Source organism: Enhydra lutris, unplaced genomic scaffold, assembly GCF_002288905.1.
Source record: "Enhydra lutris kenyoni isolate GAN:26980312 unplaced genomic scaffold, ASM228890v2 scaffoldscaffold46, whole genome shotgun sequence".
In the NCBI taxonomy this organism is placed as follows: domain Eukaryota; kingdom Metazoa; phylum Chordata; class Mammalia; order Carnivora; family Mustelidae; genus Enhydra; species Enhydra lutris.
Genome location: NW_019154130.1, coordinates 6,396,539 through 6,423,673, shown reverse-complemented (window position 1 = coordinate 6,423,673; position 27,135 = coordinate 6,396,539). Strand labels below are relative to the sequence as shown.

General features: G+C 42.5%; 1 protein-coding gene across 2 annotated transcripts in view; it reads right to left on the bottom strand.

Annotated features, from left to right (window-relative positions):
* LOC111156477 (anaphase promoting complex subunit 5) overlaps positions 1–26,042 on the bottom strand; it is a 43,467-nt gene extending 17,425 nt beyond the window's left edge. Inside the window, exons 1-9 of one of the 2 annotated variants that reach the window (XM_022517402.1) lie at positions 25,789–26,042; positions 22,526–22,605; positions 21,949–22,058; positions 20,889–21,081; positions 12,575–12,641; positions 8,889–8,990; positions 7,728–7,918; positions 3,540–3,621; positions 2,825–2,914 (exon numbers count right to left, since the gene is read on the bottom strand). In XM_022517402.1, the coding sequence (XP_022373110.1) occupies positions 2,825–2,914; positions 3,540–3,621; positions 7,728–7,918; positions 8,889–8,990; positions 12,575–12,641; positions 20,889–21,081; positions 21,949–22,058; positions 22,526–22,605; positions 25,789–25,995 (1,122 nt within the window). In that variant the 5' untranslated portion in view covers positions 25,996–26,042. The remainder of the gene's footprint in view (positions 1–2,824; positions 2,915–3,539; positions 3,622–7,727; positions 7,919–8,888; positions 8,991–12,574; positions 12,642–20,888; positions 21,082–21,948; positions 22,059–22,525; positions 22,606–25,788) is intronic. The other variant, XM_022517403.1, reaches the window with a different exon arrangement.
* Between the last annotated feature and the right edge of the window lie 1,093 nt (positions 26,043–27,135).

Below are 27,135 nucleotides of genomic sequence, written 5' to 3'. Positions count from 1 at the left end.
TCTTAAATAAGTAAATAAATACAAAACAAAACAGTATGTGTCAAACAGTGTTGGACACATTATGGAGTAGGAGTTGTGGTTTTTTTTTTTTAAAGATTTTATTTATTTATTTGTCAGAGAGAGAGAGAGAGAGAGCGCACAAGCAAAGGAAGCAGTAGGCAGAGGGAGAGCGAGAAGCAGGCTCCCTGCTGAGCAAGGAGCCCAACTTGGGGCTGGATCCCAGGACCCGGGGATCATGACCTGAGCCGCAGGCAGACGTTTAATGGACTGAGCCATCCACTCGCCCCCAGAGTAGAATATTTTTTACTTCCCTTTTTAATTTTTTTAAGATTTTATTTTAAGATTTTATTTATTTGACAGAGAGAAAGAACACAAACAGGGGGAGCAGCAGGCAGTGAAAGAGGGAGAAGCAGACTCCTTGCTGAGCAGAGAGCCCGACACAGGGCTCGATCCCAGGACCCTGGGATCATGACCCGAGCCGAAGGCAGATGCTTAACCAACTGAGGAACCCAGGTGCCCCCTAAGCTGAGTCTTTTAAGTTGTGCTTTCACCTTTGAAAACTGTATCAGAAGTTAATGAAAAGATAAAAGTATGCTCATAATAGTCATCCTTTAAAAATCTTCCTACTTCAGGGGCGCCTGGCTGGCTCAGTTGGTACATGTGACTCTTGATCCCGGGGTTGTAAAATTAGAGCCCCACATTGGGTGTAGAGATTACTTAAAAATAAAATCATGGGGCATCTGGGTGAGAGAGAGAGAGAGTGAGTGTGCAAGCAGATCACAGTCAAATCAAGATCCCTGCTCAGCGGGAGCCTGCTTTTCCCTCTCCCTCTGCTTGTGTACTCACTCTCTCGCTCTCAAACACATAGACAAAATCTTAAAAAAAAAAAAAAAGAGTCCGCTTAGGGGTACCTGGGTGACTCAGTCCATTAAGTGTCTTATTCTTGGTTTCAGCTCAGGATGTGATCTCAGGGTCATGAGATCTGAGCCCTGTATCAGGATCTACACTCAGCAGGGAGTCTGCTGGAAGATTCTCCCTCTCTCTCTGCCCCTCCCCCAGTAAAATAAACAAATAAATCATTTAAAAAAAAAAAAGTCAGCTTAAATCCAAAACAAAAATTGTACTTACAAAGTCTATCATTTATTTTAAGGGACAACTTACTTTTGTCCTTATAATCAATTCTGTACATGTAAGTTTCCTTTCTCAAAAATGAATCAAATGAACAGTTTACAGATTTAAAAAGCATATAAAACATGTTGACTGTACCTCAATTTTTTTTTAAGTAGGCGCCTCACCCAGCATGGAGCCCAACATGGGGCTTGAACTCACAACCCTGAGAGATCAAGACCTGAGCTGAGATGAAGAATCAGATGCTAAACCGACTGAGCCACCAGGCGCCCCTTCCATTTTTAAAAAGCATATACAATAGGTTATTACACATATTACTTTCAGTTTTCCTGGACCTTGCTGCAAACTTTACGAGACAGAATGCTTAAGGAGTCCCACTGCTTATGGTGCAGTTTTTTAGAAGATGTTTTTGAGACAGAATACAGTTCTGACAGCAACAGTAATCTAGACTCTGACAGTCATTACTACTACATATGTGACAACTGAGCCCTTTCACTGCTCCTCAGTATTTGTCACCAAGGACTATAATTTAGGTCCTTCTCTGTCACTTAAATTAAGAAAAGACAAATGTACCTGTGAGGTTTACTGGTTCCTGGCTTTGTTTACTTTTATTTTTTTTTTTTTAAGATTTTATTTCTTTGACAGAGAAAGATCACAAGTAGACAGAGAGGCAGGCAGAGAGAGAGGGAGGGAAGCAGGCTCCCTGCTGAGCAGAGAGCCCGATGCGGGACTCGATCCCAGGACCCTGAGATCATGACCTGAGCCGAAGGCAGCGGCTTAACCCACTGAGCCACCCAGGCGCCCCTTTGTTTACTTTTAAAACCAGATTAGCAAACTGGTTCTGTAAAGGGCCATGTAGTAAATAATTTAGGTTTTGAAGGCCACATTTGGTCTCTGTCACATTTGCTTCTTTGTTGGTTTTTTTCCCCCAACTACTTAAAAATGTAAAACCCATTCATAGCTTGAGGGCCATATATAAGCAGGCAGCAAGCCAGATTTGGCCCACGGGCTTTAAAGTTTGCCAATCCCTGGTTTAAGAATAATCTTTTCCTGGGGCGCCCAGGTGGCTCATTCATTAAGTGTCTCCCTTGGGCTCAGGTCATGATCCCAGGGTCTTGGGATAGAGCCCCACATCAGGGTCCCTGCTGGGTGGGAAGCTTGCTTCTCCCTCTCCCGCTCCCCCTGCTTGTGTTCCCTCTCTCACTGTCTCTGTGTCAAATAAATAGATAAAATCTTTGAAAAAAAAAAAAAAAAAGCCTTTCTTGAAATTTTTCTAAGTAAATATGTGGAAGTCAATGTTGATCAATAAACTAAACAAGGATCTCATAGAATTGGTCAATGGAATAGATGTTAGATGTTAAGATAAAGGGAGCAGGAGCGCCTGGGTGGCTCAGCGGATTAAAGTCTCTGCCTTCTGCTCAGATCATGATCTCAGGGTCCTGGGATTGAGCCCCGCATCGGGTTCTCTGCTTCGCGGGGAGCCTGCTTCCTCCTCTCTCTCTGCCTGCCTCTCTGCCTACTTGTGATCTCTCTCTATCAAATAAATAAATAAATTTAAAAAAAAAAGATAAAGGGAGCAGCGAGAAACCTATTAGACAGAATTTAGTGGTTTGACTAACAGTTAAGGTCATATGAAACTACCAAGAATGAAACCACACCATTTATTTAAATAATCTCACAGGAAGATGAGCCTTACCGGTAACCCAAAATGTACTGCCTTCTTCACAGAGTGTTCTAGCAGGACATAGCTATCAGATCTCTTCTGCCCCAGCACATAAAGCCAGCTCTGGTAAGAGAAATCATCAAAATATATTCTAACAACGATAACGGTTAACGTTCTATTGAAATATCAGCATGGCTATAAGAACGATTTAACAAGGGACAAGATAAATCCTCTAAACTACTCTTTCACGAAGTATGAACCTAAATGAAAACCACTGAACACATTAAAACTCAGACTGAGCTAAACAGTCATTGATTTTCACCTCTGACAGCAATGAGTGGCAAGTGTTCCGTAAAAAAACCATGAAGCTCCCATATGGCCTTTGAGAAATCGAGATTCTCAGGGAATGTTCAATGAATTCCGTGTTCTCCTTGTGCTTGGTGTTCATGCTTTCACGGGACAATGTCTCCTCCAGCTACCAGGTGTCGCATACACCTTTTTGTTAATACCAATGTTTAAGGTGGTAGCTTTGGATTAAAATTTTATATAAGAAATGCCCCCAAAGCAAAACAGAGATCATGGATTAAGAAAGATAATAACGATGAGTTGCCTTTTCTGAATTCTGCTAACTAGTTTCCCTTCACTGCTAAGGGCCTTCCAACTGCAAAATAACCCAATTTAAATGACACCATTCGAAGGCCAACTCAATCCACAGGCAGAACTCCCGAGACAGGAGGGGGCGGCTCACCAAGCAATGCTGGAGACACACATGATCGTTGGACTCCTGGGCAATCCTAATGGCCTCCTGCAGGGCGAGCTCTGCCTGCTGACTAGAGAAAGACCGAACATTAATAACTCATTAACAATCACAAACATGTCCAAGCAACGTAACAGCAAGGCATCTGTACAGTAATTCATCCGAATAGAAGCCTCTGGGTTGGAAGTTCTAACAACGAGCTTATTCCGTCAGAGGCACTTCCCTCCCCCAGCATCAAGGAACATTCAGAGTAGAGACACAGAACAGGTACTTCCTAAGGTAGATTTCTACTACAAAGGGCAAGAAGGAATGGCTTTTCTTTTCTTTTCTTTTTTTTTAAAGATTTTATTTATTTATTTGACAGAGAGAGAGAGATCACAAGTAGGCAGAGAGGCAGGAAGGCTCCCCGCTGAGCAGAGAGCCGGATGCAGGGCTCGATCTCAGGACCCTGGTATCATGACCTGAGCCGAAGGCAGAGGCTTTAACCTACTGAGCCACCCAGGCACACACACCCCTTTTTTTTTTTAAGATTTTATTTATTTATTTGAGAGAGAGAGAGAGAGAGCATGAGAGGGGAGAGGTCAGAGGGAGAAGCAGGCTCCCCGCTGAGCAGGGAGTCCAATGTGGGACTCTATCCCAGGCCCCTGAGATCATGACCTGAGCCAAAGGCAGAGGCTTAACCCACTGAGCCACCCAGGCGTCCCGAGGAATGGCTTTTCTTGATCTCTAAGAGTATTTTAATTGTCTACCCCTAGGAGGAGAGGCAAGGATAGGATACAACATTTCACTTTTCACTGCACTCCCTTCCCCATTATGTGAATTTTTTCTTTCTTACTTTTGTAATTTTTCAAAACCAGTTTTAAAAAGTATTTTGAGGATATTCACTTCTGAGATTCTTTTTCTGTTGACATGGCTCCACTCCATCTAAGATGTCTCCCTTAATCTCAGATTCTGTGGAAATTTAGCCAACTATCCTTGGCCCCACTGAGCTCTCACCTCTGAAAACACCCACAGAAATACTATCTGCAACCCACGTTGCAGTGCTTAATTATATACTACTGTGTATCACTTTCTATTTATTTAATCTGTGTTAATTTTACTTCTTCAAATAGTTTATAAGCCCAGAGACAGCGAGCTCTTAAATTCTGGGTTTCCTAGTGGCAAGTCACAGAAAAGAGGTTCTATAAATGCAGGGTTATGGAAGATCTCAAAATCAAATCAGAAATTCTATGGGTATTACTTATTTTGGAAAAATTTACATAAGGAATTTTCTTTAAAATTAGCATTAGCCTCACACAATCCATTTTAACTGGGGAGAGCTGGATTGTTCCTTAATAACCACTGATTTGAATAGAGGTCAGAAACAGGGGCACCTGGGTGGCTCAGTCATTAAGACTTTGTCTTCCCGCCTTTGGCTCAAGTCATGATCCCAGGATCCTGGGATCAAGCCCCACATCGGGTGCCCCGGTCAGTGGGAGGCCTGCTTCTCCCTCTCCCACTCCCCCTGCTTGTGTGCCCTCCCTCACTGTCTCTCTGTCAAATAAATAAATAAAATCTTTCTAAATTTTTTAAAAAAATAAACAGGTCAGATACATCTTTACCTATTTTACATTTCTTTTAAATTCCTTTCAATGCTGAGATGCAATAGGACATAATCTACTTGAGGACCTGAAGCATATCACACATACAGGCCCTCAATAAATATCAGTTGATTTAACTTTACTCAATATCTGAAGACCAAATAAATAATGTTAAAAAAAAAAAAAGAGGGGCACCTGGGTGACTCAGTGGGTTAAGGCCTCTGCCTTTGGCTCAGGTCATGGTCCCAGGGTCCTGGGATCGAGCCCCACATCAGGCGCTCTGCTCAGCAGGGAGCCTGCTTCCCTCTCTCTCTCTGCCTGTCTCTCTGCCTACTTGTGATCTCTGCCTGTCAAATAAATAGATAAACTCTTTAAAAAAAAAAAAAAAAAAAAAATAAAATATATAAATAAAAATATATAGCTTCAACTTAAAAAAAAAAAAAAAGAAAGGCTTTTGGGAGAACTGTATAGACAGTATGCTAAAACGAAAGAGGGATTACTAAGGGATTACTTTTCCCAGGGAGGAGGAAAAGTTAAATCTACCAAATGGTAGATTCCCAGGTAGACTAAGACTGCTTTAAATCTCTATTCAAATATGTAGTAGAGGTTAGGGAGGGCTGACCTGCTACCTTATTACGGAAGGAGTGATCTGTACATATATTAGAGGAGTGTCCCTTATGAAAACAACAGCACTCCCCAACCCTATTCTCATCTATCACCTTTGTGTATTATGTTTAGTGTTTTTTTTATCATCTACCTCCCCACCGTAAATTCATGAGAACAGAGGGTTTTTACCTTTTTTTCCTCCTGTACCCTCAGCACCTAATACTCTAACACAATGCCTAATACACAGCAGATGCTCAGTAAAGAACTATAATGACTTACAAGAAATCTTCACAAGCCTATAAGCTAAGTGACAAAGTTTTACACAGGCCACAGCTCCAGAACTAGAATCAAAGAAGCTAATGGAGGGCGCCTGGGTGGCTCGGTTGGTTAAGCAACTGCCTTCGGCTCGGGTCATGATCCCGGGGTCCTGGGATCGAGTCCCACATCGGGCTCCCAGCTCCATGGGGAGTCTGCTTCTCCCTCTGACCTCCCCTCTCATGCTCTCTCTCACTCTGTCTCTCTGTCTCTCAAAATAAACAAATAAAAAATATTAAAAAAAAAAAGAAGCTAATGGAGTACATTAATTAGCAATTAACTTGATGCAGTTAGTTGTCTCTCCTATTGTAAATATATAAATTCTGCACACCAACAGACTATTTGTATCTAGAAGGCTGAATACAAATTTCCAAACCCTAGCAGAAGCTGTTTTGAACACAGAAATCAGTTAATGGTAAATACTACAAATGATATTGCTGTTTATTATGAGAACATAACAAAGCGGAAGTTTCCAATTAAGAGGTGGTTACACCTGGGCAGACAAAAAGAAGTCGATCAAAAGATAACATGGAATCTCATAAAACCATGTACTTTAGAGTAGACTCGAAGCTTTCTGAGTCCAACTATCAATCTGATGCTTGAATTCCCTTTCTGACATCTGGTCTAGGCTTGAGCACCTCGCCGTCCCTTCCTTAGAGGATCCATGTGGGACCACCTTCCTTATCACGGGCAAAGCACAACCCTTTCCTTGTACTCCCCACTTTTATTCTTCTCCAGGAATTACACCCTTGGTCATCTAACTTCTCTTCACATGACCTTTTATGACATAAACATGCCAAACACATGCTTGGCTAAATCATGTTCTCTCCAGGTTCACCATTCTCATATCCTTCCCAAACTATTTATATGACAATGTCTTGGAATGCCTACAAGGAGACTGTCCCCCACACCAGCTCCAGCCTGTCTATGTCCCTTTGAAAATGTGACAATCAGAAATAGAATTTCTGACCTAAACAGCAATGGGTAGAAGTCTCAATTCTTGAACTCTGGACACTATTATTTCCATTAACACACCCTATGATCTCTAATCAAAAATGCCTGTAGCAGAGACCACATTTCTCTCAAAGGGGAAAAAGCCGTGGGGGCAGGGGAGAACCCTCTTAATTAATAATTCACTACCTTTTCACACTTATTCACATTATTTCATTGTTTCCAAAATACCCTCCATGTTTTTATCCACATAACTCTATTTACTAATTAATAATTGGGAAATCTTCTTATTTTTATTCATTAAAATCATAAGCATATCTTAGCAATGGGTAAGCCAGCGTCACCCCACTGAACTGACTGAATTCTATCCTAAAGCACAAACGTGGCTTTTAGCAAGCTGTATAGAGTTTTAGCCAGTAAAAGTACTACTTCCTTTTGGCTTTTTGAAAAACTGAAAATAGCTTTTGTACCTCAGTATTACCTCCAAAAAATCCTTTTGGGAATCTCTGGCCTAATGACCTAATTTCCTTTTAACTCAATGGCTGTTCTTAGAAGTAAGGAAGAGGCCGTGCACTACGACAGTAATGCTCAACAGTGACACTAGGGGGCAGACTGCTTAAGCAGAAGATTTTTGTCAATTTCTGTCCAGGGAAAGAGCTTCCCTCTTTGGAAGTTAACGTTTGAGAATCTCTTCGGTCTCTGCGGCGACTAAAACCTGCGGACTCACTAGTGACCGAAGCGGCAGTGCAGGGCGGCCAGGTTCAGCGCGGCGTATCTCAGGCTCCGGCCGTAGCCCTCCTCCCCGTTACTTTTGCTTTCGGCCCCAGTGAGAATCAGGCGATCGAAATAATGAAGGAGGCTGTGTGTGGAACTGAACACATCTTGGACCCGGAGGTTGTTTAAGTAGCTGAGATAGTGCTGAAAAAGAAACAATGCACGTATTTTAAACGCTCGGCTTCCTCCCGCGTGAGACTAATTCAGAGCGTCCCACTGGCTGCAAGCAAACACCGGTGTACCCCCAGCCCTCCTAGCAAGACGGCTTAGCCTAACCTTGCCCCACAGGCAGGATAAAACAAGTTCAAGATACAGTGGTTTGTTTCCTCCTTAGGAAGCCCCCAAAAGAAAAATGGGCACCCCATTAGGACTTGCATCAGAGTTTTATCGTAATTATACATCCACTATGCCACTGCTTATATTAGGTGAGGGGGTTGGGGGACTCACCTAGCTCAGGCATTGAGAAATACTGTAAGCTCAAATTAAAAAGATTTGAATCCCTGAGTTCACATAAAAATTACAAAATTAATTTCTGTAAATGTCCAAGTCATAACACAGTGAGTCTTTAACTAGTATACTAAGTTAATTATCTTATAATTATTTTGACACTATGTTCATTTTGTTTGATTCACTGAATTAAACCTCCCTCCAACAGGCAGATCCAAATCAGATATATTTCTGCATGTGAATAAAGATGTCAAATCCAGGTACCACTACTAAGAAAGTTTGAAAAAAAAAGAAAGAAAAGAAAGTGTTCAGGGTAAAAATACAGTAAGTAATGGAATTATTTGAATTTGGGGGGAAAAAAAACTAATAAAAGAGAAAGGAAAAGAATTTTTAGCCCCCAAACTTGAAAAAAATAAAATCTACTCTATCATCCGTCCATTATTTGGAGCCTCAGAGAGACAAAGCATGAACAAAAACAGTAATAGACTGAAGAAACTCCTAAGGGCCCAGAGGTAAGTTTTGGGAGGAAAAGCTTTGTGACCTAGGCTTGTTGACTTGCCAACATTTCCTTCGAAGAAATGGGGCCAACAGGCCAGTCCTCATTTGCACGGCTCCTCAACCCCTTAATATAGAGTAGCTTCACTGGGGCTTTCCAACTCAGACTCACCGCTTCAGCAAAATCAGGATTAAATTTCAACAAGTTGTTCAGTTCTTTCTGCAAAGATGCTGGAGTGAGGGCTTTCGTCTCATCATTCTTTAACAAAGAAGCCTGAAATTTAAAGATGACAACTCAGTGGAAAGACATATATACGAACCAGCATGCCCTATATCATTTTCGTAGCCACTGTCTCCTCTTGACCACACAAAACACTGTCTCCTCTTTCTGAAACTCAAAGCCTTCCAACACCCTCTGCCCAGTCGCATGCTCCTCGCATGCCCTACAAACTCTTGCTCCTTCTTCAGGCCCCAGTTGAGACTTCTGCCACTTGCTTGTATCACTTTCTAGACTACGTAAGGTCCTATAAGCCCCTACACGTGCCCATAAGCTCCCTGCACTAGCCCTTCCTGCAGTACTTTTCAAACTACATGAAAAGTACCAGTGTGACCCAAACCAGCCCGAGACCACCCTCAGGACTGGTAGTATATACCTCCATCCAGTACTGCCAGAGGCCTCATAGCACTCAGATGCCCTACTCCTGGTTAACTGTATCATGTAGATGGTGCCAGCAATGATTATACAAAATATGTAGAAAACGAATTCTAAATTAAATATTAGGGACGCCTGGGTGGCTCAGTTGGTTAAGCGGCTGCCTTCGGCTCAGGTCATGATCCCAGCGTCCTGGGATCGAGTCCCACATCGGGCTCCTTGCTCAGGGGGAGCCTGCTTCTCCATCTGCCTCTGCCTGCCACTCTGTCTGCCTGTGCTCACTCTGACAAATAAATAAATAAAATCTTTAAATAAATAAATAAATATTAGTACTTAACCTTGTTACAGATACTTCAACTTTACCTAGACAAATTTGTATTTATAAATAATAATTTCTAATTCCATTTGAATGTGTTATATTGTTACAGAAGATTCCAGAAACATGGAAGGCATACAGAGGAAACAAAAATCATCTGTGACACCACCACCCAGAAATCACACTATTAATATGTAAAATAAGACACTATTAATATGTGTCTTATTTCAGTCTTTTTTCTATGTGTGTAGGATATATATGTGATACATACCTTTACACTATACTATATATTTTTTTAAAGATTTTATTTATTTATTTGACAGACAGAGACCACAAGTAGGCAGGGAAGGCAGGCAGAGAGAGAGAGGGTGAAGCAGGCTCCCCTCTGAGCAGAGAGCCCGATGCAGGGCTCTATCCCAGGACCCTGGGATCACGACCTGAGCTGAAGGCAGAGGCTTTAACCCACTGAGCCACCCAGGCAACCCTACACCTACACCATATTTTTAACAAAATTAGAACATGGTATATCACTTTATTTCCTGCTCTTTTCATTAATATTATAAAGTTTGTCTCATCATCGGTCTCTGAAAATATGATTTTTAAAGCAAAAGTATTAACCCTGTGACCATCATATTTATTGCAAATTCTTTTTCCCATTTTATTGTTTGCCTTTTAGTTTTGTTAGAATGTGTTCTGACATGCAGACTTTTAATTTTTATGTTGAAAAATCAAATGATCTTCTTCTACATGTTTTCTTCCATTGCTTTTATGTTTAGAAAGTCTTTCCCCACCTAGAGATCACTTAAAAGTTAATATGTAGTTCCTCCCAGTTTAATTACAGCTTTACATATTCACATTTACCCTTTAATCCATCTGTAAAGTACTGAAGTGTGAGGGTGAGGTAAAGATCTAGCTATATTTTCACTTCCACACTTAACCAATTGTCTAGATGGGTTTTTCTAATCTGTTTGAAATTCATCTTCAGGGTGATCCTATCACTTTTCATCTAGACCTAAACATTACACCTTTCTGCAGAAAGAAAATTACTAACAAAATTAAGGAAAATTAGGAAAGTAGAACAAAAAAATCAAAATCCTATACTTAAAAACAACATGGGAGAAAAATATTCAGCTTCTGTTCCCAAGCAAATGAAAAAGTACAACTCAAAAGCACCAGCAAGAAATGTCTGTGGTAAAATGTACTGATGTCTGCAAACTGAAATGCATCAAAGATGAAATGGTGGCTGGATAAGGGATGTGCAGGCATATGATAAGGAGAGAATAAAACAGTAATTGTGGTATCTAGGTGACAGGTATGTGGGTATTCACTGTGCAATGCTTTTCAACTTTTCTTTCTGTTTGAAAATGTCCATAATAAAATATTAGGGAAAGAGAAGTCAATCTTCCAAATCAGGTTTTTGGGCTGTGTTAGTCACACACTATTATAAAATGAACATGTATTATAACTTTAAGAAAAATAAAATCATGGGGCACTTGACTGGCTCAGTCAATAGAGCATTCGACTCTTGATCTTGGGGTTTTAAGTTCAAGTCTCATGTTGCGTGTAGAGATTACTTAAAAAATGATATCGTTTTAAAAAAGACTGAAAAAGAGGGGCGCCTGGGTGGCTCAGTCAGTTAAGCCTCTGCCTTCGGCTCAGGTCATGATCTCAGGGTCCTGGGATCGAGCCTCCCATCGGGCTCTCTGCTCAACAGGGAGCCTGCTTCCCCTTCTCTCTCTGCCTGCCTCTCTGCCTACTTGTGATCTCTCTCTCTCCCCCTGCCAAATGAATAAACAAAATCTTTAAAAAAAATAAAAGAAAATCACACACAAAATCATAAAGAACACATAATCACACTGTATTATTAGTGAAGAAAAGAGGACAGAGGACAAAGGAATAATGCAGATTCACTAATAAACCTACTAACAAGATAGGCACATGTGATGACATAAAATGCCACAAGACGTGTTTTTACTTATTAAAGATTTTATTTATTTATTTATTTATTTATTTATTTATTTAAGAGAGGGAGAGAGCAGGGGGAGAGGTAAAGGGAGAGGGAGAGAGAGAGAGACTCTCCAGCAGACTCCCTGCTGAGTGTGGAACCTGCTGTAGGGCTTGATCCCACAACCCAAAGATCATGACAAAAGCCAAAAATCAAGATTTGTATGCTTAACCAAGAGTCACCCAGGTATCCCTCCACAGGATTTGTGATTAAAAGTTATGGGGTGTATGGGTGGCTCAGTTGTTCAGCGTCTGCTTTTTTGGCTCAGGTCATGATCCCAGGGTTGTGGGATCGAGCCCCACATCAGGCTCCTTGCTCCTCAGGAAGCTTGCTTCTCCCTCTCCGACTCCCCCTGACTGTGCTCCCTCTCTCACTGTCTGTCAAATAAGTAAATAAAATCTTTAAAATAAATAAATAAATAAATAAATAAATAAATAAATAATAAAAGTTTATGATAGCGGCACCTGGGTGGCTCAGTTAGTTAAGCATCTGTCTTCAGCTCAGGTCATGATCCCAGGGTCCTGGGATCGAGTCCGTGTCAGGCCCCCTACTCAGTGGGGAGCCTGCTTCTCCCTCTGCCTGCTCCTCCCCCTGCTTGTGGCCTCCCCCATAAATAAATAAAATCTTTTTAAAAATAAAAAAAAAGGGGCGCCTGGGTGGCTCAGTGGGTTAAGCCGCTGCCTTCGGCTCAGGTCATGATCTCGGAGTCCTGGGATCGAGCCCCGCATCGGGCTCTCTGCTCTCTAGGGGAGCTTGCTTCCTCCTCTCTCTCTGCCTGCCTCTCTGCCTGCTTGTGATCTCTCTGTCAAATAAATAAATAAAATCTTTAAAAAAAAAATAAATAAATAAAATAAAAGTTTGGGATAAATAACAGAATTAACATACCTGTTGAGAAAGAAAAAATTCTGCTTGTTTTTGGGAGAGAGGCCCACTGCAAGATACCTCCTCTTCTCTGGAAGAAAATAAAACAAAACTACTAAGGAATTACACCACGGGAATGGAAGAACCAGGTGATGGGAACCAAAGAGTGCTTGTGTCGTGAGCACTGGGTTTCATATGAAGTGCTGAATCCACTGTATCGTACACCTGAAACTAGTATGACACTGTACGGTAACCAACTGGGAATTAAAAACTAAAAGAGTCAAACAAGCAAACAAAAAAGAATTACACAACAGCAAGAATGGTGAGGCTGACGAAGTCAATAACTTCATTAGAAGAGCTCAAAAACCTTTACAATTAATTCTCTCCTCTCAGAAATAGAAAAAACGGGGCACCTGGGTGGCTCAGTGGGTTAAAACCTCTGCTTTCGGCTTGGGTCATGATCCCAGGGTCCTGGGATCGAGCCCCACATCCGGCTCTCTGCTCAGCAGGGAGCCTGCTTCCTCCTCTCTCTCTCTGCCTGCCTCTCTGCCTACTGGTGATCTCTCTCTGTCAAATAAATAAATAAAATCTTTAAAAAAAAAAAAAAAAAGAAATAGAAAAAACATCCACAAAAAGTGATGTGGATGTGGAATGACCTGCCACAGTTTGCACAATATAATTGTGGAGAGTTATAGACCTAAGTTCTATATAGTGGGATCTTTCCATCGTACACATCTCTCATGGTATGCCTGATTTAAAGCCTTTGAGTGGTACCCCCCCAGCTTCCAGAATAAAGTCTACGCTACTTAGCAGGGCAGGCGCAATGCTCCATGAGTGGTCCTAGCCACAACTCAATCCTAAGCCTCTTCTTTCTCACCCATACCCCCGCCCTGACTTCATAGATCTCCTATGCGCCAAGATGCCCCCACTGCTTCCTCAGCCTGCAGGGCCCACTGTCCCACCCGCTGTTGGACTGTAGTACCCCATCCATCATTCGAGACTGACTCAAGTGTCATGTCCTCCAAGAATCTCTGATGACGCCTCCCACTAAGCTCCCACCATCTCCTAGAGAGGCTGAACACAGCGCCGATGCATCGCCACACCTGCCTGCTCTTACTTGCCGCTGGATGCCAATTCTGAGCACCATGTCTAGGAACAAAACGGGCACTGAGAGTTTGCGGAATGAATGAATGAAGAGTTTCTATCTCTTTGCTACAGATACAAGATGTGGTATACTCAAGAGCAGGAAAGAGGTGGCTTCTGCTAAGAAATATCTCCCTAGAAATTTACATTATACAGAATTAACAGACAAAGAATATAAGGATGTAAACCTGGGCTTGAGAAATCTACACATGCACAAGAGTGAAGCCTTATTTTGACACCAAAGTATGAGTAATAACACCCTTTTGCCCTGAGACTCTGAAGAAATGGACTCCTGTATAGGATGATGGGAAGTATAAAAATCAATATTTACTCATAAAGAATGCTCTCATTAGATGCACTCTGCATCTAATACAGCAGTTCTCCAACTTTTGTGTAAATGATATGTGAATGGATATTCTGAAAGAAAATGCTTCTGAGGTTACATAATTTGGGGAACGTTACACACTCTATCTTGCTTGGAGATTCATGACGCAGGTGAGAGAAATCCAACAGAAAGAAACTTTATTTACTTTTGTTTAATGTATCACTGAGCAAACTCATTGAACTAAGAATCCTTTCCTCAAAACTTTCAAGAAGCACAAGTGTTCCACGGAAAACACTTCGGGAGGTACTGCTCTAATATTCTCCTGGCTTCATTTCTGATAAATATTACCTAACAATCCCTAAGGCTGTGTATCAGATTCTGCAACCATTGCAGCGGCCAAGAGAAAGCCCCAACCCAGGGCTAACAAAGATCAGTGACACAACAGTGACCTGGAGGGAAATGGAAAACGAATCCGCAGGCCAAGTTCTCTAACGGAAAACAGTTACTGGGCAGTAAGGAGCCCTTTTCTCTTAACATATCTTGTAACCAAGGTAAACCCAAGGCTTGGAAGAAACATGGCTGCACACAGAAAGGCTAGTGACAGGGCACCTGGGTGGCTCGTTTGGTTAAGTGTCTGCCTTCGGCTCATGATCCCAGGGTCCTGGGATCAAGTCCCGCATCGGGCTCCCCACATAGCGGGGAGTCTGCTTCTCCCTCTGACCCTCCCCTCTCTCGTGTTTTCTTTCTCTGACAAATAAACTCTTGAAAAAAAAAAGAACTTAAAAAAAAAAAAAAGGCTAGAGATAGTTAAGAGTGAATGAATGAATGAATTCATCTGAATGAAACTGGACACACAATACTGGTCCCATCCGCCTCTAAAGTCCACAACGATCAGGGCACCTGGCCGGCTCAGTCAGTAGAGCACAGAGAAAATCAGCATCATGCAAACAGATTCTTTTTTTTTTTTTTTTAAGATTTTATTTATTTATTTGACATAGAGAGAGAGTACAAGCAAGGGGAGCAGCAGGTGGAGGGAGAGGGAGAAACAGGTTCCCCTCTAAACAGGAAGCCTGACACAGGGCTCGATCCCAGGACCCTGGGACCACGATCGAGCCAAAAGCAGCCACCTAACTGACTGAGCCACCCAGGTGCCCCTTTAAACCGATTCTGTAAAGAAGGAAGTACAGTCCCCACAAATAAAGATCGAATTCGTTTCTGGCCTCCACAGTGGCAATCATAGCTGACATGAACCATCTTGGGGAGAGCAAGTAAAGACACCATGGCCCAAACCATCCTTCAATGACTCCTCCTATTTCCTCAGGGCCCCACACATACGTGCAGAAGAAAGTAACTTGTGAGAAGCCACAGAGGTATTCAGTTTAGGAAAAAGGCTACCCATTTGGGAAAAGGGCTCAAGTATATCTTGCTTATAAACCCAATTATTAGCTGAGACAGAATTTTAGACTTACTAGTGCTAGAAATCAAGGGCACTTAAGCTGGGTTCGTGATGGGCTTTATTTACGTCCATGAACCTTATAAAACTGCACTCAAAAGTTGGAAAAATGTACGTTTCTAATATGGACATAGCATATGGCATTTGTGAGACTCTCAGGAGTCTGGAAATTCCTCTAAAAGTCTTAAATCTACCACTGCATTGAAATTTTGAAAATATGACATTAATCAATCAACAAAGATTTTATTTTTTGTTTTTGAATATTTGCAATGCAGAAAATGCTGGTCTAGGTGCAGGAGGACACACAATGTGTTAACAGGCTTACAGTCCTGGGGAAGGCTGAGACTCGCCCAGGTGAGAAGACAGCAGTAAGCGATAAATGCCAAATGTGACTATGAACTCTGTACTGAGAAATGGGGAGAATCACTTGCAAGCTGGGAAGGAGCAGAGAAAATGATGATGAAGAAGGTGTTCCAAGAAAGGGAAACAAAGGACAAGACCAGGACCAGGATAAAGGATCCAAGCTGAGAAACTGCAAGTAATGTCAGAAAGGTCAACTGTAGAAGGCCTTGAACACCAGCTGGGGAGACTGTGAAATCCTTCAAGGTTTCTGAGCAAGATATTGACAGAAGCAGGAGCAGCGAGGGACTGGGACAGGAACAGTTATTAAACATTCAAGGAGGAAGCGAGGACCTCACCCTTCTGAGGTGAACAGAGGGCATGAGGCAGCCCCTCTCCCCGAGCCACACTGTCCTCCATCTGTGCCTTCAACATGTGGCTTGCCTTGTCTTGGAAGCAGGGTGTATGCCGTGTGCTCTGGCAATTTGTCCTGGCTCCTTCATCACCCGGTTCTGGGTCTGAGGGGGCCCCTCCTCAGCCGGACCCCAGTTACTCTCTCTCTACCCTCTACCTGAGGGTTCCATTTCCTCTCGACGGCAATGCCTTGCTCTGAAACTACATTACTGATCTGTTGCCTCTCTATTATCTGACCCTCCGCGCAGGACTCCACAAGGACAGGGCCCTCTCCCCTTGGTGACAACACAGCCTCTTACCATGGTATCTGGTACACAGGAAGCACTCAGGAAGTATTTGTTGAATAAATTAATGAGCCTGGGAGATTTATATTAAATCACTGGCAAGGGAAGAAATACCAGAGAATTTCTACTTCTGTTAGGTCCTTTTAGGAGCACAGGGAAGCTGTAATTACAGCAGCCTGCAGACCAGGAGCCTCCGTGGCAGACTCACGCCGGCTAATCCTATCAGCCGGCTCCTGACAGCAGGCACTTGGCAACTGCCGGCAAATGAAACACAGGCTCAATTTCAGTGTGCCCTCTCCTCTGTGATGGGGTTTTTTTGATAAATGATAAACATCCGTGGACTAAATAATTCTTCCCTCTCTTCTAAACTAACAGTGGGGGAAAAAATCAATTAATTAGCGGTTGGGTTTCTCCTTCCAGATAAGAATAATTTCACTGTGGGATGGGAGATTTGCAAGCTATGCAATATTTCTTTCCCCTTTTTAATTTGTTTTATTATTTATTTATTTATTTCATATAGGCTCCACGCCACGCAGCGTGGAGCCCAATGTGGGGCTGAACTCACGACTCTGAGATTAAGACCTGAGCGGAGATCAAGTCGGACATTTGACGGAATGAGCCACTCAGGTGCCCCACTCCTTTCTAATTTTAATACAAATATCCAGGGCAAGAAAAATAACTTTCCTGAAGAAAAGAGACCTGAAAACATTCCAATAATGAAAAAAAAAAAGAAAGAAAGCAAACAGAAAGAAAGGAAAAATAAAAGAGCTAAATTAAGAAGCTTTTCATAATGCAATAAAACATTAGAAAAGATCACAAAAAATGAAATTTTCCTCTTTAAAAGAACCAAGAAATGAATGTAAATATATTCTTTCTTTTTTTAATGTAAATATATTCTATAAAATAAAATCTTATTACAAGTAAAACCATTTCTTTGTTGACAAAAAACTGTGATAACCGAGAAAAATATTTATTTATTTATTTTTAAGATTTTTAAAAATTTATTTGACAGAGAGATAGATCACAAGTAGGCAGAGAGGCAGGCAGAGAGTGAGAGGGAAACAGGCTCCCTGCTGAGCAGAGAGCCCGATGCAGGGCTCAATCCCAGGGCCCTGAGATCATGACCCAAGCTGAAGGCAGAGGCTTTAACCCACTGAGCCACCCAGGCACCCCAAGAAAAGTATTTAAATAGTGTATCTCTTTAATTTCAGTGACAAAATTCAGTTACTATATGTACACTATCTTCTGGAACTATACATACACCTTTTTTTTTGGTCCAGAAATGTCACTTACTGGAAAATTATGAAAATTTACATTAGTATACATTTTTTAACCATTACAGAGCATTCTGCATATTGTATATTTTAAGTGAAAAAACATTCCTGATTTATCGCTGGGAAGACATAAAATGGTAATATATATGCAATTTGATTCTCAGTTCTTATGGTTTAAAATTCTTCACCCCTATTTTTTAAAAAAAGTTTTTTTTGGGGGGGCGTCTGGGTGGCTCAGTGGGTTAAAGCCTCTGTCTTCGGCTCAGGTCATGATCCCAGGGTCCTGGGATCCAGCCCCACGTCGGGCTCTCTGCTTACCCTCTCTACCTGCCTCTCTGCCTGCTTATGATCTCTTTCTGTCAAATAAATAAGTAAATAAAAATCTTTAAAAAATATATTTAAAAAAATTTTTTAAAGATTTTATTTATTTGACAGAGATCACAAGTAATCGAGAGGCAGGCAGAGAGAGAGGAAGGGAAGGAGGCTCCCCGCTGAGCAAAGAGCCCGATGCGGGGCTCGATCCCAGGACCCTGAGATCATAAACTGAGCTGAAGGCAGAGGCTTTAACCCACTAAGCCACCCAGGCGCCCCTAAAAAAAGTTTTTATACATTGCAATTCACTGTAGACTTTTTTCTCCTTTTTTTCTTTTTCTTTGTTTCTTTTGAGTACAGTGTGCACAATGTGACATTAGTTTCAGGTGTGCAACATCATGATTTGACATGAAACGATACACCTTCATAGTAAATACACTGGGTCACACAAAGATGAGTTCTTATAATAGGATAAAAGCAAAACGATGCAGTTAGACACAGGATTGATTTAGGAGACAGGCAAACCAAAATAAGTCTGAACTTTAACGCAGGAAGTGACATTCTGCAACCCGAAGTAGATAAAGTAGCCAGAGCAAGGACGACCCTGAGGCCTGGATGCACTCCTGAGGCAGCTGAGCTAAAAGAGAAACTAGAGAAAAAGAGCGCCAGTATTCACTGGCCGTTTACTACATGCCAGGCATAGTTCCAAACACTTACATGGATCTGACGTTTAATGTTCGCAACACCCCTCTGAGGAGGGGACAGGATGCCCCGTTTTGCAGATGAGGACGCTGAGGCACAGAGAGAGAGGGTGAGTAACTGGTCCAGAGTCACACAGAGGATAAGTGGAGGAGCCGAAACCCTAAGCCAGCAGTCTGTCACCAGAGCCAGACTCAAGCCTACACTGTTCTGCCTCCACTACATGAGAGGCGTTTGTCAGCAACTCTAAGTGAGCGACGTGTTGGAAGTATTTAATGGTATATAAGCTCTTGTGCCCAGTATGCGCTCAACAAATCACGGAATCAACAAAGGCCACTCTCAGGAACCACCCATTCCCCGACGGTGGTTAGCCGGCCTCCTCAGGGCAGGCGAGGCTTACTTAAATCAGAGCTCTGAGCACGCTGCAGTGTGATGATCTGTGATGTCAGTCGTCCTCACCACACTGTGGGCTCCTCGAGATCAGACACAGTATATACTGTACACGTATATACACACGCATATACACGTATATGGCATATACCATACACATATATACACATGTATGGCATATACTGTACACGTATATACGCACGTGTGTATCCTTCTCTCCCACGGCAGTAGTTTACTTGGAAGGTGATCCCAGGTAACAGCTGGGGGGAGGGGAAGTGAGGGAGCGAAGTGAAGGAAGTCAGTAAAAAGCGCTTTAGGGACCACTGGGCAGTGCGGGCGACAGGCTGTGTGTGTTGATTTTCTGCAGTCACTCATCCAGCACATATCCACCAACACATTCCGTGAGGCAGGCACTGCACGAAGCACTGGGAAAGATGCCCCGAAGCAAGACAGACAGGGGTCTTAGATCTGAAGGGCTGCCAAGGCAGAAGACAGATACAACGGAGTAAGCAAATAAATGTGAAAAGTTACTCCGTGAGGAGAGCCCCGAAGGAACTAAAGAAGCCAGAAGTATTTGGAATGGAGATTACTCCAGAGATGTGTTTAGGGAAGGCCTGTGTGACGACGCCAGAGCTGGAGCTGAAGTCAGTGTGGAGTGTTCGCAGGGCTGACAGCAGGCCGAGCTGCTGAACCGTGGAGAGCGTAGGGGAGAGTGAGGAGAAAGAGGTGGGGAGGGTTACAGGGGCAGAACACACAGCCTCTAGGCTGGGATTCTGGTCTGAACGCCAACAACAGTCGCTGCGCGTTTGGGGCAGAAGGGTATGGTTTACATGCACAGGGGTTCCCTTGGATGCTGCATGAAAAACATTGCAGGGAGACAAGAGCGGAGGCAAGGAGGCCAGTGGGGAGGCCAGAGAAGTCTAGCCCTAGTGGAGACGCGGTGCTGGGGCTGCAGGGGCAGCAGTGGCAATGGAGACAAGTGAACTAAGTCCAAACTGTCATGGAGGAACAAGTGCCTGGGCTGAGGGACTGGCTGTCAGGGTGACAGAGAGGGGGAACCAAGGACACTGAGGTTCTGAGCTTCAACAACTAGGTGACCAGTGGTACGCCATCTCCTGTGCTTAAACTTTAATAGGCACGCCATACATTTTCACTGAATTAATCAACTCTTAACTCACTCTGACATAAGGAACACTATCGGTCCAGGAGGGTCCCAGCAGGAAACAAATGGCACATTGAGATGGGGTGATTTGAGAAGAGTTTAATAAAGGACCACTTATAAAACTCCGGGCAGGAGACAGAGAAGCCATAAGGGACAATACAGTTCCCAAGGCTGGTGAGTGGGAGTGTGGAACCTGACACCCCAAGCCTGGGAACCTCTTCTTAGTTCCCGGACCCCATAAGAACGCAGAGAGGACCACCTGATAGAAACTGTGACCCCATAGACAGTCCACTATGGCCCCGAAGGAAGGGAGCCAGCGGATCAACAACCTGACCCCACTCTCCTCGGCCCACTATTGCCTCCCAGTCAGACATCAGAAGGCAAGAAGCCCACTGATGCAGCCCATCCAGGTCAACTTCTTGGACCTAAAGGGGCAAAAAGACAGCGGGCAGCACGTGAGCTCTGAATGAATGAGGATTTACTATGCCTGCAATTATACTATTTCACAGGAAAGGGATGTCTACCCGAAAAACCCCAAATTACCGTATAGACACATCAAGTTCTTCTTTTTCCATTTTTCTTTCGCCCTCCTCTCTGTTGGTCAGTTCCATGTCAGCATCCTCCACTGTCTTTTTCTCGCCATTCTGGAAGTACTGTTGAAGGGCGGTGTACAGTTTAAACACTTGACTGAAAGAAAGCTTACTGTAGGCCAAGATCATATGGCGCAGAAATAAACCTAGAAAATACGACATACACAGGAGAAGGCGTTAACTAAAATCCAGGCTACACAGCATTGATACTGCTTCTTGCAACTCTGTCTTCAAAAGAATCAAAAAGAGACACTTGCAATTGCTATTCCCTCCTCCCAGAATGTTCTTTCCCCGTCTTTCACAAAACTGGTTTCCTCGTCTTATACAGGGTTCAGTCCCCACCTCACTCACCCCTCTGCCCCCACACCCTATCATCTTTAGCCATCCAAAATGTTTTCTCGTGGCTACTGGAACTACGTGAAATTATGTTATTTACTTGTTTACTTGTCACCATCTGGCCCCACCCTACCAGCATGCGATCTCCACAAGAGGAAGGTCCCTATCTATCCTGTAAGTCCAGATCCTGGCACACGGGAGATCATGTAATAGCTGATGTTGAATAACATAAAAACTACCCTACAAAAAAGCCGAATGAAGTATGGATATAAGCCTAACAGACAAGCCTCAAGAAATTTCATGTATGTACCTTATTAACTATAGCAATGATATAGTCTCACTTCACCTCTGTTCATAAAAGTTTAAATAGTGACCCTGACTTAGAGCCATACAGTGCAGACAAGAATCCAGAGAACTATGAGAAACAGCTCTGAAACCCTAAAAGGCCCCAGGACCAGGCTAATAGTTGGGACTATTACAGATGAAACAGAAGATGCTTTTCCACAAGACAGTTACATAAACATAGGATACAATGGCAAGGCAAGAAATACCAACTAAAACATGTCCAACACCCCACCCGTGTTTGTTCAGAAATGGCAGAGTCATGATAGATGTGATTCAGAAAGCTGCTCTCTTCAATGAAAACATTCTCTGCTCTCCTTAAAAGAGCGTCATACCTACTACACTCGTTTTGTGAACCTCTGGTTCAGTTCCAGAAAAAGAATCTGAAAGGTCATCAAAAAATTGTTCCATATCCTTCAATTCGCCTTCAGCCATCAGTTTGATTCTGAATGAGAAAATTGAGGTGCGTATTTTAGGAAGTCCCTCTGAACATCCTCTCATGTTTCACATTCCACAGTTATACCCAATAAATCTATTTTAAAAGCAAGTTAGATATTCATATAAAATGGTGGCACATAAAACAAACTTGACAATCCAAAATGTCACTCTCATTATTCTAAAAAGCATCACTGCTCATGTTTTCTTGATCATAAAATGTGTCAAAATAACAGATCAGCCAGCAAAAATGTAATTCTCTGCAACGACTAAGAAGAATAAGGTAGATCTGTACAGAAAAATAAATTTTGAAACAGTATGTTTAATGTTAACCATTTTTCAAAACGAGAAGTAAAGTACTTAGAAAAACTGAGAGTAACAAAGATATATTTTTAGAGAATTCATTATCTTGTGCATTTTTCTAATTTTCATCTACATAAACGTATTTTCACATATACAGAAGGAAAGAAAGCTCACCTGATCTGTACTGAATTTGCCAGCTGGGGACAAGATTCTTCAATTAACTTGTACAGTTTAGACAGTGTAATATCTGGGCCCTGGATAAAGATGACAAGGAGGTTACAGATAAATTTTAAGAGCTGGAAAATGGTAAATAGTAAACATGAATTCATTTATCAACCCCTCTGCTTTAACAGGTATTCCAAATGTGAAATTTCAAATCACAAAAATAACCAATCTATAAAATGCCAAAGGAATACATCACATTTGCAAAGCACTCTCGGTTCATTGGAGGAAAGGTTTAAAATGGAAACAAAGCATAGACTCTGTAGTCCAAGGACCTGCCCTTCCTTCCTATTTTGTAATCATGGCAAAGCTAGTTTCCTTCATCAGTAAAATGTAGATAATCGTAACCATCTCCCTTGTTCCTGACAGAGAAAGAGTAAGAGAAGGAAAAGTGTTTTGTAAACTGGAAAACACTATTCAAACACAGGTGTCCTATTTTTCACAAACATAATTTCATTTGATCCTTCCCAAAACCTTGTGAAGTAGGCAGACACTATGTGCCCAAGTCCATAAAAGGTACCAGTAGAGACAAAGAGTATGCATCCTTGGCTGTCAAGAAGATTACGATCTGAGGTTTAAAACCAAACACTGAATCTTTTTTGGAGAGTAAGTTGACACTATATATGCCAGTTTTAGACGTGGAAAGCAATTCCACTTCTGGGGAAGGTATGTTCGGCATGCGTTGTTTGAAATGAAGAAAAACTGAAAAGAACCTGTAAGTCCATCAATAGTTAATCCATAACTTATAAGTTATAAACTTTTTAAAAAGATTTTATTTATTTATTTGACAGAGAGAGAGAGAGATCACAAGTAGAAAGACAGGCACGGGGAGTGGGGGGAGATGCAGGCTCCCCGCTGAGCAGAGAGCCCAAAGTGGGGCTCAATCCCAGCATCATGACCCTAGCTGAAGGCAGAGGCTTAACCCACTGAGCCACCCAGGCGCCCCTATAAACTTATTTTAACATTAAAATTAGGAGTTATATTTCTTTCCTTATTGGGGAATACAATGCAGCTGTTAAAAATAATTAGATGGCTCTATTCAAATGTGCTGACATGGAAAGCTCTCCAAGACTGGTTAAGTGAAAGGAGCAAGCTATAGAATAGAATTTTATTTTTGTAAAAAAATTTTTTTTAATTCAAGCAAAATTAAAAGGATACAAATATATCCTTACAATCATATGCTTCTACCTATTTATATACACATGGATTTTAAAAAATGTCTAGAAAGCTCTATTCTGACCTGTGACTCCATAAATAGTTGAATGAGCGAACATTAACAGTGATAATCTCTGAAAGGCAAAAGGACCAGATGACATGAAGAACCACAACCTTTCACCCCCTTAATTTTAGTATCAGCTGAAGTTTTTACAATAAATGTTTGTATATTAGTTGAGTAATTAAAAGTTAACTGGTTTTTAAAAATTAACTAATGCTTAAAGCCAAACATTAAGCAAAGGAATTGGGAGTCTGATTGAAACGTTAGAACCACAAGAACCAAAGAACCACAAAGGATCATTTAAGATAGAAAAAACAGCATGAACAAAGGCAGAGAGATGTGAGCTAAAACACAAGTACTATTTTGTTTCTTTCTTCTATTACTGAATCTTACAATATAATGACTTTTATTTCAATAATGGGGAAAATACACTTGTAATAACAGTAATGTGGTTAGGACTGGGAGCTACAAGTAATGGAGACCCCATTCTTGTATTCAACCAACTGGGTAAGCCACTTAATCTGTGTCCGCAGTACCCTCCCCCAACTAATATGGATGATATATATATACATATATATGTGGCTATATATGTATATAAAATATATACATATATATTTTTTAAGATTTTATTTATTCATTTGAGAGAAAGATGGAGAGAGCACAAGCAGGGGGAGAGGCAGAGGGAGAGGGAGGAGACTCTCCGATGAGCAGGGAGCCCAATGTGGGGCTCGATCCCAAGACCTGGAGATCATGACCTGAGCGGAAGGCAGACGATTAACCAACTGAGCCACCCAGGCACCCCTGGGTGATGTATTTTTTAAAAAGCCATTTAGGGGTGCCTGGGTGGCTCAGTCAGTTAAGTGGTGGACCTGGTCTCAGCTCAGGTCATGATCTCAGTGTCCTGAGATGGAACCCTTCATTAGGCTCCAAGCTCAGCTGGGAGTCTGCTTGAGATTCTTTCCCTCTCCCTCTCCTTCTCCCCCTCCCCCTGCATGTACACATGCTCTCTATCTCAAATAAATAAATCTTAAAAAAAAAAAAAAAAACCCAAACCCTTTATCAAGCATATTGCTGTTGTGGGGGCCCAGGACCCCAGATCTTTGTTTCTGCCACCACTGCTCAATAGACAACTACTCATCCTTCAAGTTCCAGCTTAACTCTCCACTTCCTAAGTCCTCCCCGTTCCCGGGAGTCCACCCAACTGCCACGAGAGGGTATATCCCATTTCACTTATCCCACACTTCTACTTAAGTGCTCTACTAAGCTCTGGGGATAACAAGAGTGAACAAAAGTAGCACAAAACACAGCCCTTATAGCAGTCTAACAGGGGAGAGTCAATCATAAAATCACACAAACAAATGAGAAAAACCATAACTGATATAAAAGGCGCATGGCCCATGAAAACACACTAAAATGGAAAACAGCTAACACTCATCATTTTACTATATGCCACAAACTGTGAAGCAGAGTCCAATTTAATACAACCCTCCCAAAACATAGTCTCTCTTACTGTCCCCATTTTACAGAGAGAAACCAGAGACCCAACTAGGTTACGAAACTTGCTATCCCCTGAGTCTGCGAAATGAAAGAAAACACGGAAAGGGCTGAAACAACAGTTAAGTGTGCAAGGTCGGCTGCTCGTTTTAGGTAATTGCGGTCCTCGGAGAGCCTGTTCGATTCACCCGTCTCCAACGCTCAGGACTACGTGCAGCCCCTCTCCCTAGAAGACGGGAGGATCTGGGAAAAGCATTCCTCCCCCTGTCGCTCAGCTAAGAAATGCTGGAGACAAATATTAACCCAAAAAATGCATGTAAAGCGCCTGGTCGATGGAGTAATAAGAACTCGTCATCAGCAGGTGGTATTAACTCCTTTTTTTGAGGTCCTCCGGGGCTTCAAGAGTGTCGGCTGAACACTGGTGCCCCCAGGCCCAGGGCGGTGTCCGGCACAGGTGCTCAGTAAAGGTTTGCTGAATGAGCGGGAGCCGTCGGGGGCCGCTCACCTGCAGCAGCGGCAGGAGCAGCTGGTTGAGCCTCCGCCGCTCCATGAGACTGACGGCGCCCTCGCCCGTGCGGCCCATCTCGTTCAACAGCACCAGCACCGCGATCTTATATGGCGTCACCCAGTCCTTGATGCCGAACACGTTGGCGTGCACCACCCCATTGGTCATCATGGGGTTGAAGTAAAGGCTCTCGTGGACGCTGGCCATCGTGCCCCGGGACTAAGTCTGGGAGCCCGGCCGCTCCACTGCGCCGCCGCCCCGCCCGGGTTCCGGCTAAAAGCAGCGCACCACCCTCCTCAGGCCCCCACAGGACCCCGCTGTAGCCCAGGAAACGGGTATCCTCCTTCGCGGCAAGCCATTGGCCAATCAGAGAAGGTAAACCAGAGCACATGGGAGGGCTACAGCCAATTAGAATATCCAGGGATGCTGCGCGGGATGGGGCAAAGACGGTGCACCTCAAAACTGAGTCCCTACAGAAACTCGAGCGGAAGAAGTAAGTTCCCGAGTGCTTTGGGGTGGGACAGTGAAAGGAAGGTGATTCCTTGGGGGCCGCAGCTGAACGTCTCTGGTTGGGGTGGTTGGGGGAGCTGCCAATTTGTTTGATTTGAAAACAGTTAAAATTGAATTTTGAAACAATCCTGTTTAAAAGCAACGAAATTAAATTTGCACCATTAAAATTCGTATGTGTTTCATGATGTTAATTTCTAAACTCAGTGTTTGGAAGTTTCATTTAGCTCTTTTAAGATGTGATGAAACATTTTTCTCACTATTTCACAAATGTCATTTAGAGACAGCCGAGTCATAGAAGGTGATACCACTTTGGTTTCCTACCCAATAAACTACAAGATCCCTAGTCTGGCATTCGTAGCCTGGCAAAATCAATCCCTAGACGATATTTTCAAACGATTTTTTACAATTCCCCTTCCATTCATCAGTATCTCTCACAAGAAGCTTCTCTATAGCCTGAATTACTTTTTTTTTCTGAATTACTATTAATAATGACTTGCCTTCCGTACTAATCTCAATGACCCTTGAAAGAAAAACCAGGTACTATTCAACTTTGGCTACATACAGGACACACACACACACACACACACACACACACACACACACACACACACACACTGCCTAGTACCTTGTTTGTGTCTCAATCGCTGTATGTTTAATAGAATAATGAATGAATATGTGGTCTTAGTTCACAATACTAAGAGTATTATGAGGCAGAAATGTATAGAGTAAATTCCTGTGCCCAAAAGCAAGTTATTGGTAACTTGGAATAGAAAACCTACACTTTAGACATACAATTACATGTATTTTGGACATACAACTCTGTACATTTTAACATAT